The sequence below is a fragment of the Girardinichthys multiradiatus genome, chromosome 2 (assembly GCF_021462225.1).
Source record: "Girardinichthys multiradiatus isolate DD_20200921_A chromosome 2, DD_fGirMul_XY1, whole genome shotgun sequence".
Lineage (NCBI taxonomy): Eukaryota > Metazoa > Chordata > Actinopteri > Cyprinodontiformes > Goodeidae > Girardinichthys > Girardinichthys multiradiatus.
In genome coordinates, this window is record NC_061795.1 from 2,074,771 (window position 1) to 2,088,267 (window position 13,497).

Here is a 13,497-nt window from a genome sequence, read left to right on the forward strand (position 1 = left end):
AAATCAGATGCACAGTTTTGCCTTTTAACTTCAGCAAACATGAAATGTTGCCTATACGTCCAACTTTCGAACTCTCTTTGAATTTACAAGACTCCCCTCCTGATCTTGGCAGAATTCCTTTATTGCATCTTGCAGGACCACCTCAGTGACCAGAGGGAAATAAAATAGAGAAATACCTTGATGTTTTGATTGATGACTCCTTTACTTTTAACCCCCATGTGGAGAAACCAGTGAAGAAGTTGTGAGGCTTCACAATACACCTTACCACCAATGTGCATTATGCCTTTTAAATTGATACCGAGGATATTTGAGTTTACTTTCATTATGTGTCCATGTTTTTCTTTGTTTTGTTTTTAAATGGATTTTAAATCAATATGATTGTGTTGTGTGTAACTATATTACTTAATTGTACTTGCTGTCACCTATCAATGGCCAGAACTCCATTGGAAAAGAGGTTTTAACCACTCTAATATCTTTCTTAGGTTTAGTTATGTTAGCACGCGGCTTCTTGCTAACATTAGTGTCTGATTCATCAGCAGGATGAATGACAGGTTCACTAGGAAAGACTTTTGGGGTTTTACCAGCAGATTTTTTTGGGTGTATTCACACCTGCCACTTTTAGTCCGCTTTAAACAGACCAGAGTTCGTTTCCCCTGTTGGTCCGGACCTTTTGTGCAGCTGTGAATACACTTAAGCGAACCCTGGTCCGGACCAAATAACTGGACTGAGACCCAATGAGGTGGGCTCGGTCCGCTTCCAAATGGACTCTCGTGAGGCTCGCTTATGGTCTGAATACGAACCGGTCCCTCAGCCGTGAACCGTCCCAGCACATGCTGTAGGTCTTGGCTAGAGGGGGCCAGCAGGACCACGTCATCTGCAAAGAGAAGAGATGAAATCCACTGGTCCCCAACCAGACCTCCTCCGACCCTTGGCTGCGTCTAGAAAATCCTGTCCATAAAAGTTATGAACCGGGTCCGGTGTCAAAGCAGCATCGACAATAGATGCGGAGAACATGGTCCACTCGGACTCTATGTCTCCAACATCCCCCGTAATCTGGTCAAAGGTCTCCAGGAGGTGGGACTTGAATACACCTCTGGCGAGGGCTATGCCAAGCGTTCCCAGCAGACCCTTACTACATGCAAGTCTGTCCGGCTTTCTTCTCTTCCAGCAGATCCAACTCACCACCAGGTGGTGATCAGCCCCTCTCTTCACCCGAGTGTCCAAAACATCCAGCTGAATGGACAATCCGTGACTAGCACAGTAGTCCAATAACGAAACACCACTCGGTTCAGAACGGAGAGGCCATTCCTCCCGATCACGCCTCTCCAGGTGTCACGGTCGTTTCCCACCTGGGCGTTGAAGTACCCCGGCAGAATAATGGAGTCCCTAGGAAGGGCACTATGCAGCACCCCTGGCAGGGACGCTAAGAAGGCTGGGTACTCTTCAGTACCGCTCGGCCCGTACGCCTAAATGAAAGTCAGAGACCTGTCCCCAAACCGAAGGTGCAGGGATGCGACCCTCACATCCACTGAGGTAAGAAGGGACAGAATGGATAACTTTGACCCTATGTTAATCAGAGGAAATTCATAATAAATGGGAACATGTTAAACATTGGTTTAAAAAATGAACTTGTATATTTTATATTCATTCCACCGTGGCAATAAACCCAATAAAAATAAATAAAGACCTGAGTAAATATGAGCTCATGCTGAGCGTATGGAACTTCTTGGCCACAATCACACCAGAGAAGCACTTTTAGCAAAGTGACAGATTTCTTGCTGAAATGGGGGAAATCCCTTTTGTTGAAATAAAGATTTGCTTGATTAATTTCTCAGACAGTTCTGCAAATCAGAGGTGCTTTTAGACTAACAGCCATTCACAGTAATGTTTCATAGTTCTGGTGCTTTGCTGTTTTATCAGTTGGCCAGCTACAGACATCAGTTGCTCAAGAGCAGAAAAGGAAGTTTCCAGCTTCCTGTTCTTTTACAAATGCTAGAAGATTTACTGTAGAGTATAACAAACATTAGAGCTGAATCACAGGAAGATTGTTTGTTGGAGAAATGTCAGTTTAAATGCTTCATTTAACTAATCCAGTTATCTATTTTGGGAAAAGAAACACAAATTGGGAAGAATTGTGCTTGATAAACTGCTGCAAGTTCTGATGTGAAATCAAACTGCTTTCCCTTTTGTAGCCCTAAAGTTCTTTTTTTTTTTTTGGAGTTTCATCAAATCCAGTCTTTGTCCTCTTTCACAGATAGAATACTTCTTGCGTAAGCTGACAGAGGCGATGGGAGGAAGCTGGGTGGAGGAACGTTTTGAGGACTTGAAGCTGCAGCTGCACTCAAAGCAGCAGTGCCTGAATGTGTGGGAACTCATCAGCCTGGTGGGCTCAGGTCACTTCAGCAAGGGCATGGACCAACAGACCCTGTCCATGGGCATCAACGAGGTCCACCAGGAGCTCATCCTGGATGTGCTCAAACAGGTGGAGCAACATTTAAGCCCTTTGGTTTTAAACTGTCTGGTTGATTAGAAATCATTATTAGTATTTATTTATTCACGCAGTAAACTCTGAGTTTTTAAAATATCAAGCCCTAAACTTTCTTTGTATTCATAGGAAAAATAACTTGTCTATTTCCATTGGTTCACCACAAAAACTAGTCCTTGCTGAATTTACACTGTTCAAAAAACTAAAGGGAACACTCCAATAACACATCCTAGATCTGAATGAAAGAAATATTCTCATTGAATATTTTGTTCTGTACAAAGTTGAATGTGCTGACAACAAAATCACACAAAAATCATTAATGAAAATCAAATTTATGAACCAATGGAGGCCTGGATTTGGAGTCACACACAAAATCAAAGTGTAAAAACTCACTACAGGCTGATCCAACTTTGATGTAACGTCCTTAAAACAAGTCAAAATGAGGCTCAGTATTGTGTGTGACCTCCACGTTCCTGTATGACCTCCCTACAACACCTGGACATGCTCCTGATGAGACGAAGGATGGTCTCCTGAGGGATCTCCTCCCAGACCTGGACTAAAGCATCCAACTCCTGGACAGTCTGTGGTGCAACGTGACGTTGGTGGATGGAGCGAGACATGATGTCCCAGATGTGCTCAATCAGATTCAGGTCTGGGGAACTGGCGGGCCAGTCCATAGCTTCAATGTCTTCATCTTGCAGGAACTGCTGACACACTCCAGCCACATGAGGTCTAGCATTGTCCTGCATTAGGAGGAACCCAGGACCAACCGCACCAGCATATGGTCTCACAAGGGGTCTGAGGATCTCATCTCGGTACCTAATGGCAGTCAGGCTACCTCTGGCGAGCACATGGAGAGAAATGCCACCACACACCATTACTGACCCACTACCAAACCAGTCATGCTGAAGGATGTTGCAGGCAGCAGATCTCTCTCCATGGTGTCTCCAGACTCTGTCACGTCTGTCACATGTGCTCAGTGTGAACCTGCTTTCATCTGTGAAGACCACAGGGTACCAGTGGTGAATTTGCCAATCCTGGTGTTCTCTAGCAAATGCCAAGCGTCCTGCACGGTGTTGGGCTGTGAGCACAACCCCCATTTGTGGACGTCGGGCCCTCATACCATCCTCATGGAGTCGGTTTCTAACCGTTTGTGCAGACACATGCACATTTGTGGTCTGCTGGAGGTCATTTTGCAGGGCTCTGGCAGTGCTCCTCCTGTTTCTCCTTGCACAAAGGTGGAGGTAGCGGTCCTGCTGCTGGGTTGTTGTCCTCCTACGGCCTCCTCCATGTCTCCTGGTGTACTGGCCTGTCTCCTGGTAGCGCCTCCAGGTTCTGGACACTACGCTGACAGACACAGCAAACCTTCTTGCCACAGCTGGCATTGATGTGCCATCCTGGATGAGCTGCACTACCTGAGCCACTTGTGTGGGTTGTAGAGTCCGTCTCATGCGACCACGAGTGTGAAAGCACCACCAACATTCAAAAGTGACCAAAACATCATCCAGAAAGCATCGGTACTGAGAAGTGGTCTGTGGTCCCCACCTGCAGAACCACTCCTTTATTGAGTGTCTTGAAAATCACCAAAGATTTCCTCCTTTTGTCTTTTCTATTTGAACAACAAGATGTGAAATTGATTGTTAATCAGTGTTGCTTCCTAAGTGGACAGTTTGATTTCACAGAAGTTTGATTTACTTGGACTTATATTGTGTTGTTTAAGTGTTACCTTTATTTTTTGGAGCAGTGTATATACACAATGCTTTGCAAACGTATTCACAGTCATTGCATTTTAGCACATTTTAGGCATCATTTTGACAATGAGAAGGTTTTTTTACGGGTTGTATTTTTGTGAGTGTGTTCACTGTGGAACTGGGCCATTATTTCAGGGGAAGCTGAGCAGTAACTCTTCCCACCAAAGTAGTGTCTACTGAGCGGTGAGACTCTGGCATCGTGGAATTATAAAGTCATCATTTTCATCAATAAATAGATAACCGATCATTATGTTACAGCAACTCTTCTTCATATATTATTTGCACTTAAGGCCAACATTATTGATATGCCTGAATATTCAAATTAATAAGTGTTTTTATTCAATCAGAAAGTTGTTTCTGATAGAAAATGAGATAGGTATATCTCCAAAACATAACACAACAATGGAAAAGGTGTATCTGTTTTCAAATAAAAAAGTTATCTGTAATTTTTTATTTAATTTTAAAATGGCATATCGAAAATTATTTATACGCATCTCTATAATCAATGGAATAACATTTCTAATTAAAGCAATCAAAGTGTTCTTGTAATTGCTGACCAGCCTTTTTTCCACTAGTATTCTGACAATTTATCTTTAGTGATGAGCTCCAAGTCTTTGAAGGTTGGAGGGCCTCCTTGCCATCACCCTCATCATCTTTATGTCCCTCGAGTTTTTCCATCAGATTCACTTTTACTGGACCACTTCAAAATGTAAAAAATACTTTGTCTAAAGAAACCTGAATCTGCCACGTGTTTAAATTTTTATGAGCTTAAGTGTAGAATCACTACAAAATAATAGAAAAGGAAAGATGGCTTCGGTCAGGTTTAAAACTCGGTGTTCTAGCTTTACACTTGTGATCACTTCACATTATTTACACTGAAACTGATGGTATGAAACCAAATGAGCATCAATCCACTCACAGCAGCTGCAGCTGCACCTCGTCCCTAAAAAATCTGTGCATGATTTGTTGTGTAGTTTTATTTTATTTGTATCTCAGAACAGAAAAGGGTCAAAAGCCCCAAATATTTGTTTGAATGCAGGATTTACTCCCTCTTTCACCACAAGTAAGAGAACGGAGATTAAACCCCACTTCGCAGGACCCTCTTTACTAATTAAGTAACTTCTGAAGTCAGTTGGTGGCTCTAGATTTTGTATAGGAGTATCAGAGTAAATGGGTCTGAATAAACTTGCATGTCAAGCTTTTTAGATTTGTATGTTTATGACAACCTAAAACCATGTATCAGTTTTCTTCTACCTCAAAATGATTTGCTTTGTTACTTTGCTACTGAAGGTGTGTTTAGTTTGAAGTTATTTAAATCATAATCTGAAATGTCCAGCACTTTTTGATAGCATATCAAATAATACTACTGTATGTCCAGCACATCCAGTTACAAACGTAAATACAATTGAAGCACAGATGTTTTTTTTTTTTTGATGAATAACCTTTTCCTAGCGTATAACTGAGGTCTCACTAAAGGACGGCAGTTTTTTTTTCCTTCTTTCTGTTGCATTCACCCTAAAAAAGGCAGAAAAATCTCAGTATTCTCCTAATTTTCTATCTTTTTATAGGGTTATATGATGAAGAAAGGTCACAAGAGGAAGAACTGGACAGAGCGCTGGTTTGTGCTAAAGCCCAGCTTTATTTCATATTATGTTGGTGAGGACCTTGCAGAGAAGAAAGGAGACATCTTGTTGGATGGAAGCTGCACTGCTGAGGCATGAAACCACTGTTTTACTGCTTTGTGTTTTATTGTTTTTTGAAGCTATCCATGTACTATGAACTCATTACAAATAGGCCACATCCTACCAATGCATTATCTGAAAAGGATAATGCCACCTAGCAAACATCAGATTGTACCTGGCTCAGTCTACCTCAGGCATTTTTATTAGATAAGATATACTCACCGGCCACTTTTATTAGGTACACCTTGCTAGTACTGGGTTGGACCCCCTTTTGCCTTCAGAACTGCCTTAATCCTTGGTGGCATAGATTCAACAAGGTACTGGAAACATTCCTCAGAGAGTTTGGTCCATATTGACATGATAGCATCACACAGATGCTGCAGATTTGTCGGCTGCATCCATGATGAAAATCTCTCGTTCCACTACATCCCAAAGGAGCTCTATTGGATTGAGATCTGATGACTGTGGAGGTCATTGGAGTCCAGTGAACTCATTGTCTTGTTCAAGAAACCAGTCTGAGATGATTCGTACTTTATGACATGGTGGGTTATCCTGCTGGAAGTAACCATCAGAAGATGGGTCCACTGTGGTCATAAAGGGATGGACATGGTCAGCAACAATACTCAGGTAGGCTGTGGCGTTGACACGGTGCTCAGTTGGTACTAAGGGGTCCAAAGTGTGCCAAGAAAATATCCCCCACACCATTACACCACCACCAGCCTGAACCATTGATACAAGGCAGGATGGATCCATGCTTCATGATGTTGATGCCAAATTCTGACCCGACCATCTGAATGTTGCACCAGAAATCAAGACTCATCAGACCAGGCAACGTTTTCCAATCTTCTATTGTCCAACTTTGGTGAGCCTGTGTGAATTGTAGCCTCAGCTTCCTGTTCTTAGCTGACAGGAGTGGAACCCGGTGTGGTCTTCTGCTGCTGTAGCCCATCTGCCTCACGGTTCAATGTGTTGTACGTTCAGAGATGCTCTTCTGCATGCCTTGGTTGTAACCAGTGGTTATTTGAGTTACTGTTGCCTTTCTATCAGCTCAAACCAGTCTGGCCATTCTCCTCTGACCTCTGGCATCAACAAGGAATTTATGCCCACAGAACTGCCGCTCACTGGATATTTTCAGACCATTCTCTGTAAACCCTAGAGATGGTAGCGCGTGAAAATCCCAGTAGATCAACAGTTTCTGAAATACTAAGACCAGCCCGTCTGGCACCAACAACCACGCCACGTTCAAAGTCACTTTAATCACCTTTCTTCTCTATTCTGATGCTCGGTTTGAACTGCAGCAGATTGTCTTGACCATGTCTACAGGCCTAAATACATTGAGCTGCTGCCATGTGATTGGCTGATTAAACATTTGCATTAACGAGCAGTTGGACAGGGGTACCTAATATAGTGGCTGGTGAATGTATAAGAGCAATTTAATTACAAAGTGTGGATTTTTGTTCACACTTTCATTTTACATTTTTTGCATATTTCACACAGATGTGGATAATCAGTTGGTGAAATATTTATTTATTGCTCTCCACTGCAGTCTTTACAAGACAAAGAGGGAAAGAAGTGCCTCTTCCTCATCAAGTCATCTCAAAAAAGCTTTGAAATCAGTGCATCAGACAAGAAGAAAAAGCAGGAGTGGATCCAGGGTGAGTTGTTGGCTAAAACCTTGAGTCTCCTCTCACTATTTCACCTTTAGCAAAATGTTAGTCCAGCTTCTGTAAAAATGTTTGGATCACACATACAGCGCCTTTTAAAAGTATTCATAGCCCTTCAACTTTGTCACATTTTGTCACGTTAATACTACAAACATCAGACTCACATAAAATCCTATTTTATTAGGATTTTATGTTAGTGCATAATTTTAACGTGTAAGGAAAATAATAAATGATTTTGTGTATTAATATTTATTCATTTAGAATGTAAAATTGCAATGACAGATAAATTAAAGATTATTAGATATGAACATGAGTTTTCAATTATTGCCACTGGCTGTCTATTCAGTTTAGGTGTTGACTTTGACTGGGCCATTTTAACATGAATATACATGGTGGGTCATTTATATGGATACACATTAATAAAATGGGAATGGTTGGTCATATTGTTCGTGTTGTAATGTATGTAATGTAATGTTCACTGCATTTATCACTGTTAAAGAAAAAATATTATAGTGTACAATAACAATTAAACATAATCAAATAGTGATGCATAAAAATCAATTTAAAAGGTAAACAGAACATTTTAGGTATTTGACTTAAAAATCGGGCCTGCATGGTGAGACAGTTTGTAGCACTGTTGCCTTGCAGCAAGAAGGTCCTGGGTTCGATTCCTGGCATGTTCTCCCTGTGCATGCGTGGGTTCTCACCGGGTACTCTGGCTTCCTCCCACAGTCCAAAGACCTTGTTAGGTTAATTGGTCACTCTAAATTGCCCTTAGGTGTATGAATGAGTGTGTGCATGGTTGTTTGTGTGTTGCCCTGCGATGGACTGGTGACCTGTCCAGGGTGAACCCTGCCTCTCGCCCATAGACTGCTGGAGATAGGCACCAGCTCCCCCACGACCCACTATGGAATAAGCGGTAGAAAATGACTGACTGATGATGACTAAATGATTCCATTGTTGTTTAGTATTGTCCTGCTAGAAGGTGAAGCTCTGCCCCTTCTTCTAAAGCCATTAACAGCTTTTCTTCCAGGATTTCTCTGCGTTTAGCTCCGTCCATCTTTCCATAACTCTGACCAGTTTCCCCTTTTCTGCAGGAAAAAAGCCTGTCAGCACCATGATACTGCTGACACCATGTTTCACTGTTAGGATGCTGTATGCAGGGAGATGTGGAGGATTAGTTTTCTGACACAGAAATAAAGTATATTGAAGTTTGAGTGCAATATAAATGTGAAATGATGTAAAAATCTTCAAGAATACTTTTGCCAGGAGCTGTAACCATGTACGTTGCACATATGTTAAACAATGTGGTCAGAGATTGCAGATTCAAATGAAACCAAAAGAGATTTTTGGGATTTTCTTTGTTTCCTCTCAGCTATTCAGACTTGTGTGAATCTGCTGCGTCTGGGCCGGCCTGCGCCGCACCACGAAGCCCGACAGAAGCGCAGAGAGCTGCGGCTCAAGCAACAGGCCGAGCAGGAGGAGCTGGAGTTGAGGATGAGGGAGCTGCAGACGGCAAACGAGGTTAAACAACATGAACTGGAGAACATGAGGAAGGTAAAGATTAAACACTCAGTCCATTCAAGGGACCGAAATTAAAGAAACTGGTGGAAATAAAAAGCAAAAAACACAGCATCTCAAGAAAACCGCAAACAAATATAATCCCAAAGGTAATGTAAACTGAAAGAACAGCCAGATGGATTTACTACATCACTGAAAGAGGAAGTTAGGCTTTGTGCTCATGAGGCCAGTGCTGTATATCTTCATGGGAACAACTGAGTAAATGTGGTTTATGATCAAGCAAAATGGAGTTACTAGAAAAAAACCTAAATAAGACAGAGGTGACGAAATACAGAGCATACATGTCAAATGAACAGCTTTCATCTTTCAATGTAATTTATTTTAGTGCTTTACAAATTACTATACAGTAATGTTAAAGTGTTGTTTCATTCATCTAGATATATTTTCTGTATTTATCTGTCCTGTTTTTGTTGTTGTATTATCTGTAGTGTTATCAGAATGATGAAGGATGCATATTTTGTGATAAAGTGCGTAAAACAGCGGGGCCAGCTGACAGGAGAGTAATGCCACCCAAATATTCTGTAACTGGTAGAAACTCATTAATATTTACCATTTCAAGACATGATTGATACTCTGATACTCAAACTGCTTTTTTCTTCTTCCATCTCCCCCCTTACTCTCCTCTTCCCTTATCCCTTTTATCTGCTTCATGCTTTGGATTTTTAGTTTTCCTCCTTAGAACAAGTTCAAGATAATTTTCCTGTTGTAGATGGCTAACCATGACATAAATTCCCAAATTAAATCTTATTAAATACATTGTTACATGTGATCATTTGACTAAAATTGGAACAATTTCATATACATTGGGGAATCTAATCAGAAGTCAAATCAAATATTTGGTAAAATCATGCATAAAACCTTCAATTTTTGCTTCTTGCTAAAGTACATCATGAAATAAGTTAAACAGCTTGTGTCTCTAAAGGAAAAACCCAAACATTTGATTGGTTAAAAAAATATTATTTGTATATTTTTAGTTATTCAAGATAAAAATAGCTTAATTTATTTGACGCATTCATCTCCAATGTATAAATATACATTTATATAGTTTTTAATTTATTAGAATTGTGTCACATTTTTCCATGCAGGATTTGTGGTTGGAATTGTGTGTATTTGAAGCTTCTGATGTGCGACTTGTTTCTTTTGAGCTCCAAACACCGTGGCTCAAACCTTCCTTTAGCAGTTGAGGTTCTAGAGCTGTATCTTCATTTCATCCGCTCACCTTCAGCCACAAATCTGGTGTGCAGGTGCAGCAGTGAGAACGTGCCTGGTAGTAAAGTCAATCTAGAGCAAGCTACGAAACAGCGCAGCCATCAACCAGCCTCCAAACATGACCTAATAATGGCTTCTGGTCTCTGACAAAAACTGCTGAGTTTGCTGTTAGTCGGTTGCAGAGCGAACCCAATGTAGGCTGTAAACGCGGCTTGAGGCGTGTTCTTCAAGGTGACAGCGTGATGGAGCGGCTGCCTGACCCAGATCGGAGGGACAGATTGAAGCTGTGTTTTTTCCTCTTTCTGTTTGTAGCGCACCAAACGCAAATTTTAAAGTGGCTTAATGCATTCAGAGTCAGAGGTTCTGTCCCCACCCCTCAACCATGGGCCGGGGACATGTCTTTTGTCTTCGGCAATGTGACTGGAACATTGCTCTCAAAAATAAAATGAAGCCACGGATCTCTTATCCGACAGCAGGAGAATGTGCATGGACAGATGTGGGTCTTTGCAGCTAAACAGAACATCTGGCTTTGAGGGCAGCCACTGTAAAGCGCATGTAAGATAAAACCAGCCAGCGAGACGTGATCCTCTGCTGAGAATCAAGTGGGTGGAGCTCCGCTTCAGTTGCTAATCAGGGGCGGGACTCAGGTAACGTTGCTAGGTGCCAGGGTAATTATGACATCACAATTACACAGCTTTTGAAACCGTGCGTTTTCTAGAAAAAATAAAACATTTATTTATAGCCAATAAACAGCTGAATATGTGTTTTTGTGTGTTTGGAGTGTTTGTAGAAGCATTAGAGACCCAAATGGAAGTATAAAAATAATCAAAAAAATGAACTCTGCATAATAAGTCCACTTTAAGTGATCCAGTTTTACCAGTGGAAGAGGTTTCAGACTTGTTTCCATGCCTTTTATTTATTTCTCCTTTTCTAATTCACTGTAAAGGAGTTTGCCTCAGAATGACAAAGAGAAGCAGATTCAGGTTTTAGAAGTCAGGATTTATTTTTTATATGTACAGAGCAGTGCAGAAACAGTCAAGGCAACTGAATCTAGTAGTATTTGGTATTGCAATGTCGCAGTAAATAGTACTAACACATTCTTAATGTCAAACCATTAAGAAAAAGTAACACTGTACAGGGAATAATAAGTAGAAAAATATTGATACCAAGTAACTGCACCAAATAAAACAGATTTCAGTCAGCTTAGTCACGGAACAGCTCCTTGTTCACTTTGAATCGTGTCTTTTCTAAATGAGCGCAAAGCAAGGGCAACCACGACCAAAAACACTCAAATCACTACCACAACTTATATATGAGTTAGTTTCGTGTATTTTTACATCCTCCATGTATCAAAAACTACATCTGATCAAAAATAATCTAATCTTCTAGTGAAGGAAAGTGGGTTGGGGGCGGTGGATCTGAGAAATGGAGCAGTGTGTTAAAACCAGCATGGGGTCACATGTCAGTGGCTGAAATGCCCTAATCGTATACACACCAAAACAATGCAAGGTAATGCTGCATAGACCTACTGAATGACTCACTTTCCATCCGATGACATAATGGGCTGGTTGTATCTTTAGTATGTTTCTTTTAGATAAAATTCTATCCAACTGTCTCTGCCGGCGTTCTCATTTATCAAGCTGTGTTTTGTAGTTCAATAGCTTGTTCCTAATCATGTTTGTTTTTGAGTTCTTTGCTTCTTCAGGGTTATTATTCTGTCAGACAAAAAAAAATGGTTTACCACACATCCAGCTTTGGCTGCTGTAGACTAAACAACTCCCTAAACTGATTCAGCAGCATTCCTCACAAGTTAAGTCACAGCATAAAAAGGCCAGTGTATATTTAGTGCTTTATCTTTAGTGGTTGCTACTTTGTTGTGCACTGTTGTTTCAGCCAATCAAACTAGGTCACCTAAAAAGTCTGGTTTGCTCTGCAGCTTGCTGCCTGCTCATGTATAGAAAGAACAGATCAGTCTGACGCTGCTGGTAATGAAAGGCCTGATCACTCATTAAAATATATGTTGGCTGAATAATGGAGGATGGGCTAGAGATGTTTTCTTTTTAAACCTGAATCATCTTCATGTCTTTGGACACATTTAATGGCCTGTTCTAAAATTCAGTGGTTATGTGAATTCTATAAAAGCTGATTTTGACTAACAGTTTCCTTTTTTGCTGTCAGAGACAATGAGGTGAACAGGATATGTCAGCTTTACAAGAAAAAGAAGGTGATGTGATTCATTTGACGATTACGTTTTTATCTGCTCTGTTGAGGCACTTCAGAGTTTTGGTTTTGATATATTAACTTTTTTTTTATAACAAGATCCAAACCTGTACAACTTTTTAAAAACAGTTTTAGTGCAGGACTTGGTTTGTCGTAAAACAATCCTATCCATTCAAATTCTTTGTTTGATGGAATAAATTGGATTATTTATGTCTTTCATTTTTAATCTGATGTTATAAGTTTTTTAACTTTCAGTTGGGAAAAAAATAACTTATAGCTACCTGAAATTCTTCTGGGAAAATCTGGGGAGTGAGAAAATACAATGTGATTGGCTTTTATTGTCAATGGTAGTTGGCCTAGTCACTGACTATATGGATAAGCAAATAATGCTGGTTAATGAACTTAGAACTGGAACATGGTTACTGAGGTAAATGGCACGCAGCGCAGGCAGCCAACAGCTCTTTTTGTCTTATTGTGTGTGTTAACCCTGCATCGTAGTTCATTCATGCGTATTCACCTGGCAAATAATCAGTATCAAAGTTTCCTTTGAGTACTACTATAGGCAGCCCGATCACCACCAAGTGGCACCGGTGTTTCATTTGCACACAGTTGCTACAAGTTTTATTTTCAATGGCAAAATAACTTGTGGGTCTAACGATGTGTGATATGTGTTGTTGAAGCACTGTATTTAAGACAATGATGGCCAACATAAAGTACACCCTGATTCCGTTTTAAGGGTTTTTTTCTACATCATGAGATAGTAAAAATGACCTGAGACATCAGCAAATACAAGAGAAGCAAATCTTGCAACCCATTAATCTGGAAAGGGTTACATGGAAATATTTAAGAGTTGACAATTTTGAAAGGAGGGGATGAAGTAAGGGTGTTTACCATAACGCACAGCA

The 13,497-nt window shown here is 40.7% G+C and overlaps 1 protein-coding gene across 1 annotated transcript in view; it reads left to right on the forward strand.

Annotated features, from left to right (window-relative positions):
* The window catches only part of swap70b (switching B cell complex subunit SWAP70b), a 47,414-nt gene that overhangs the window by 19,662 nt on the left and 14,255 nt on the right, over positions 1–13,497 (forward strand). The window contains exons 4-7 of the mRNA XM_047393107.1: positions 2,255–2,482; positions 5,805–5,951; positions 7,465–7,573; positions 8,958–9,139. Of these exons, the coding sequence (XP_047249063.1) occupies positions 2,255–2,482; positions 5,805–5,951; positions 7,465–7,573; positions 8,958–9,139 (666 nt within the window). The remainder of the gene's footprint in view (positions 1–2,254; positions 2,483–5,804; positions 5,952–7,464; positions 7,574–8,957; positions 9,140–13,497) is intronic.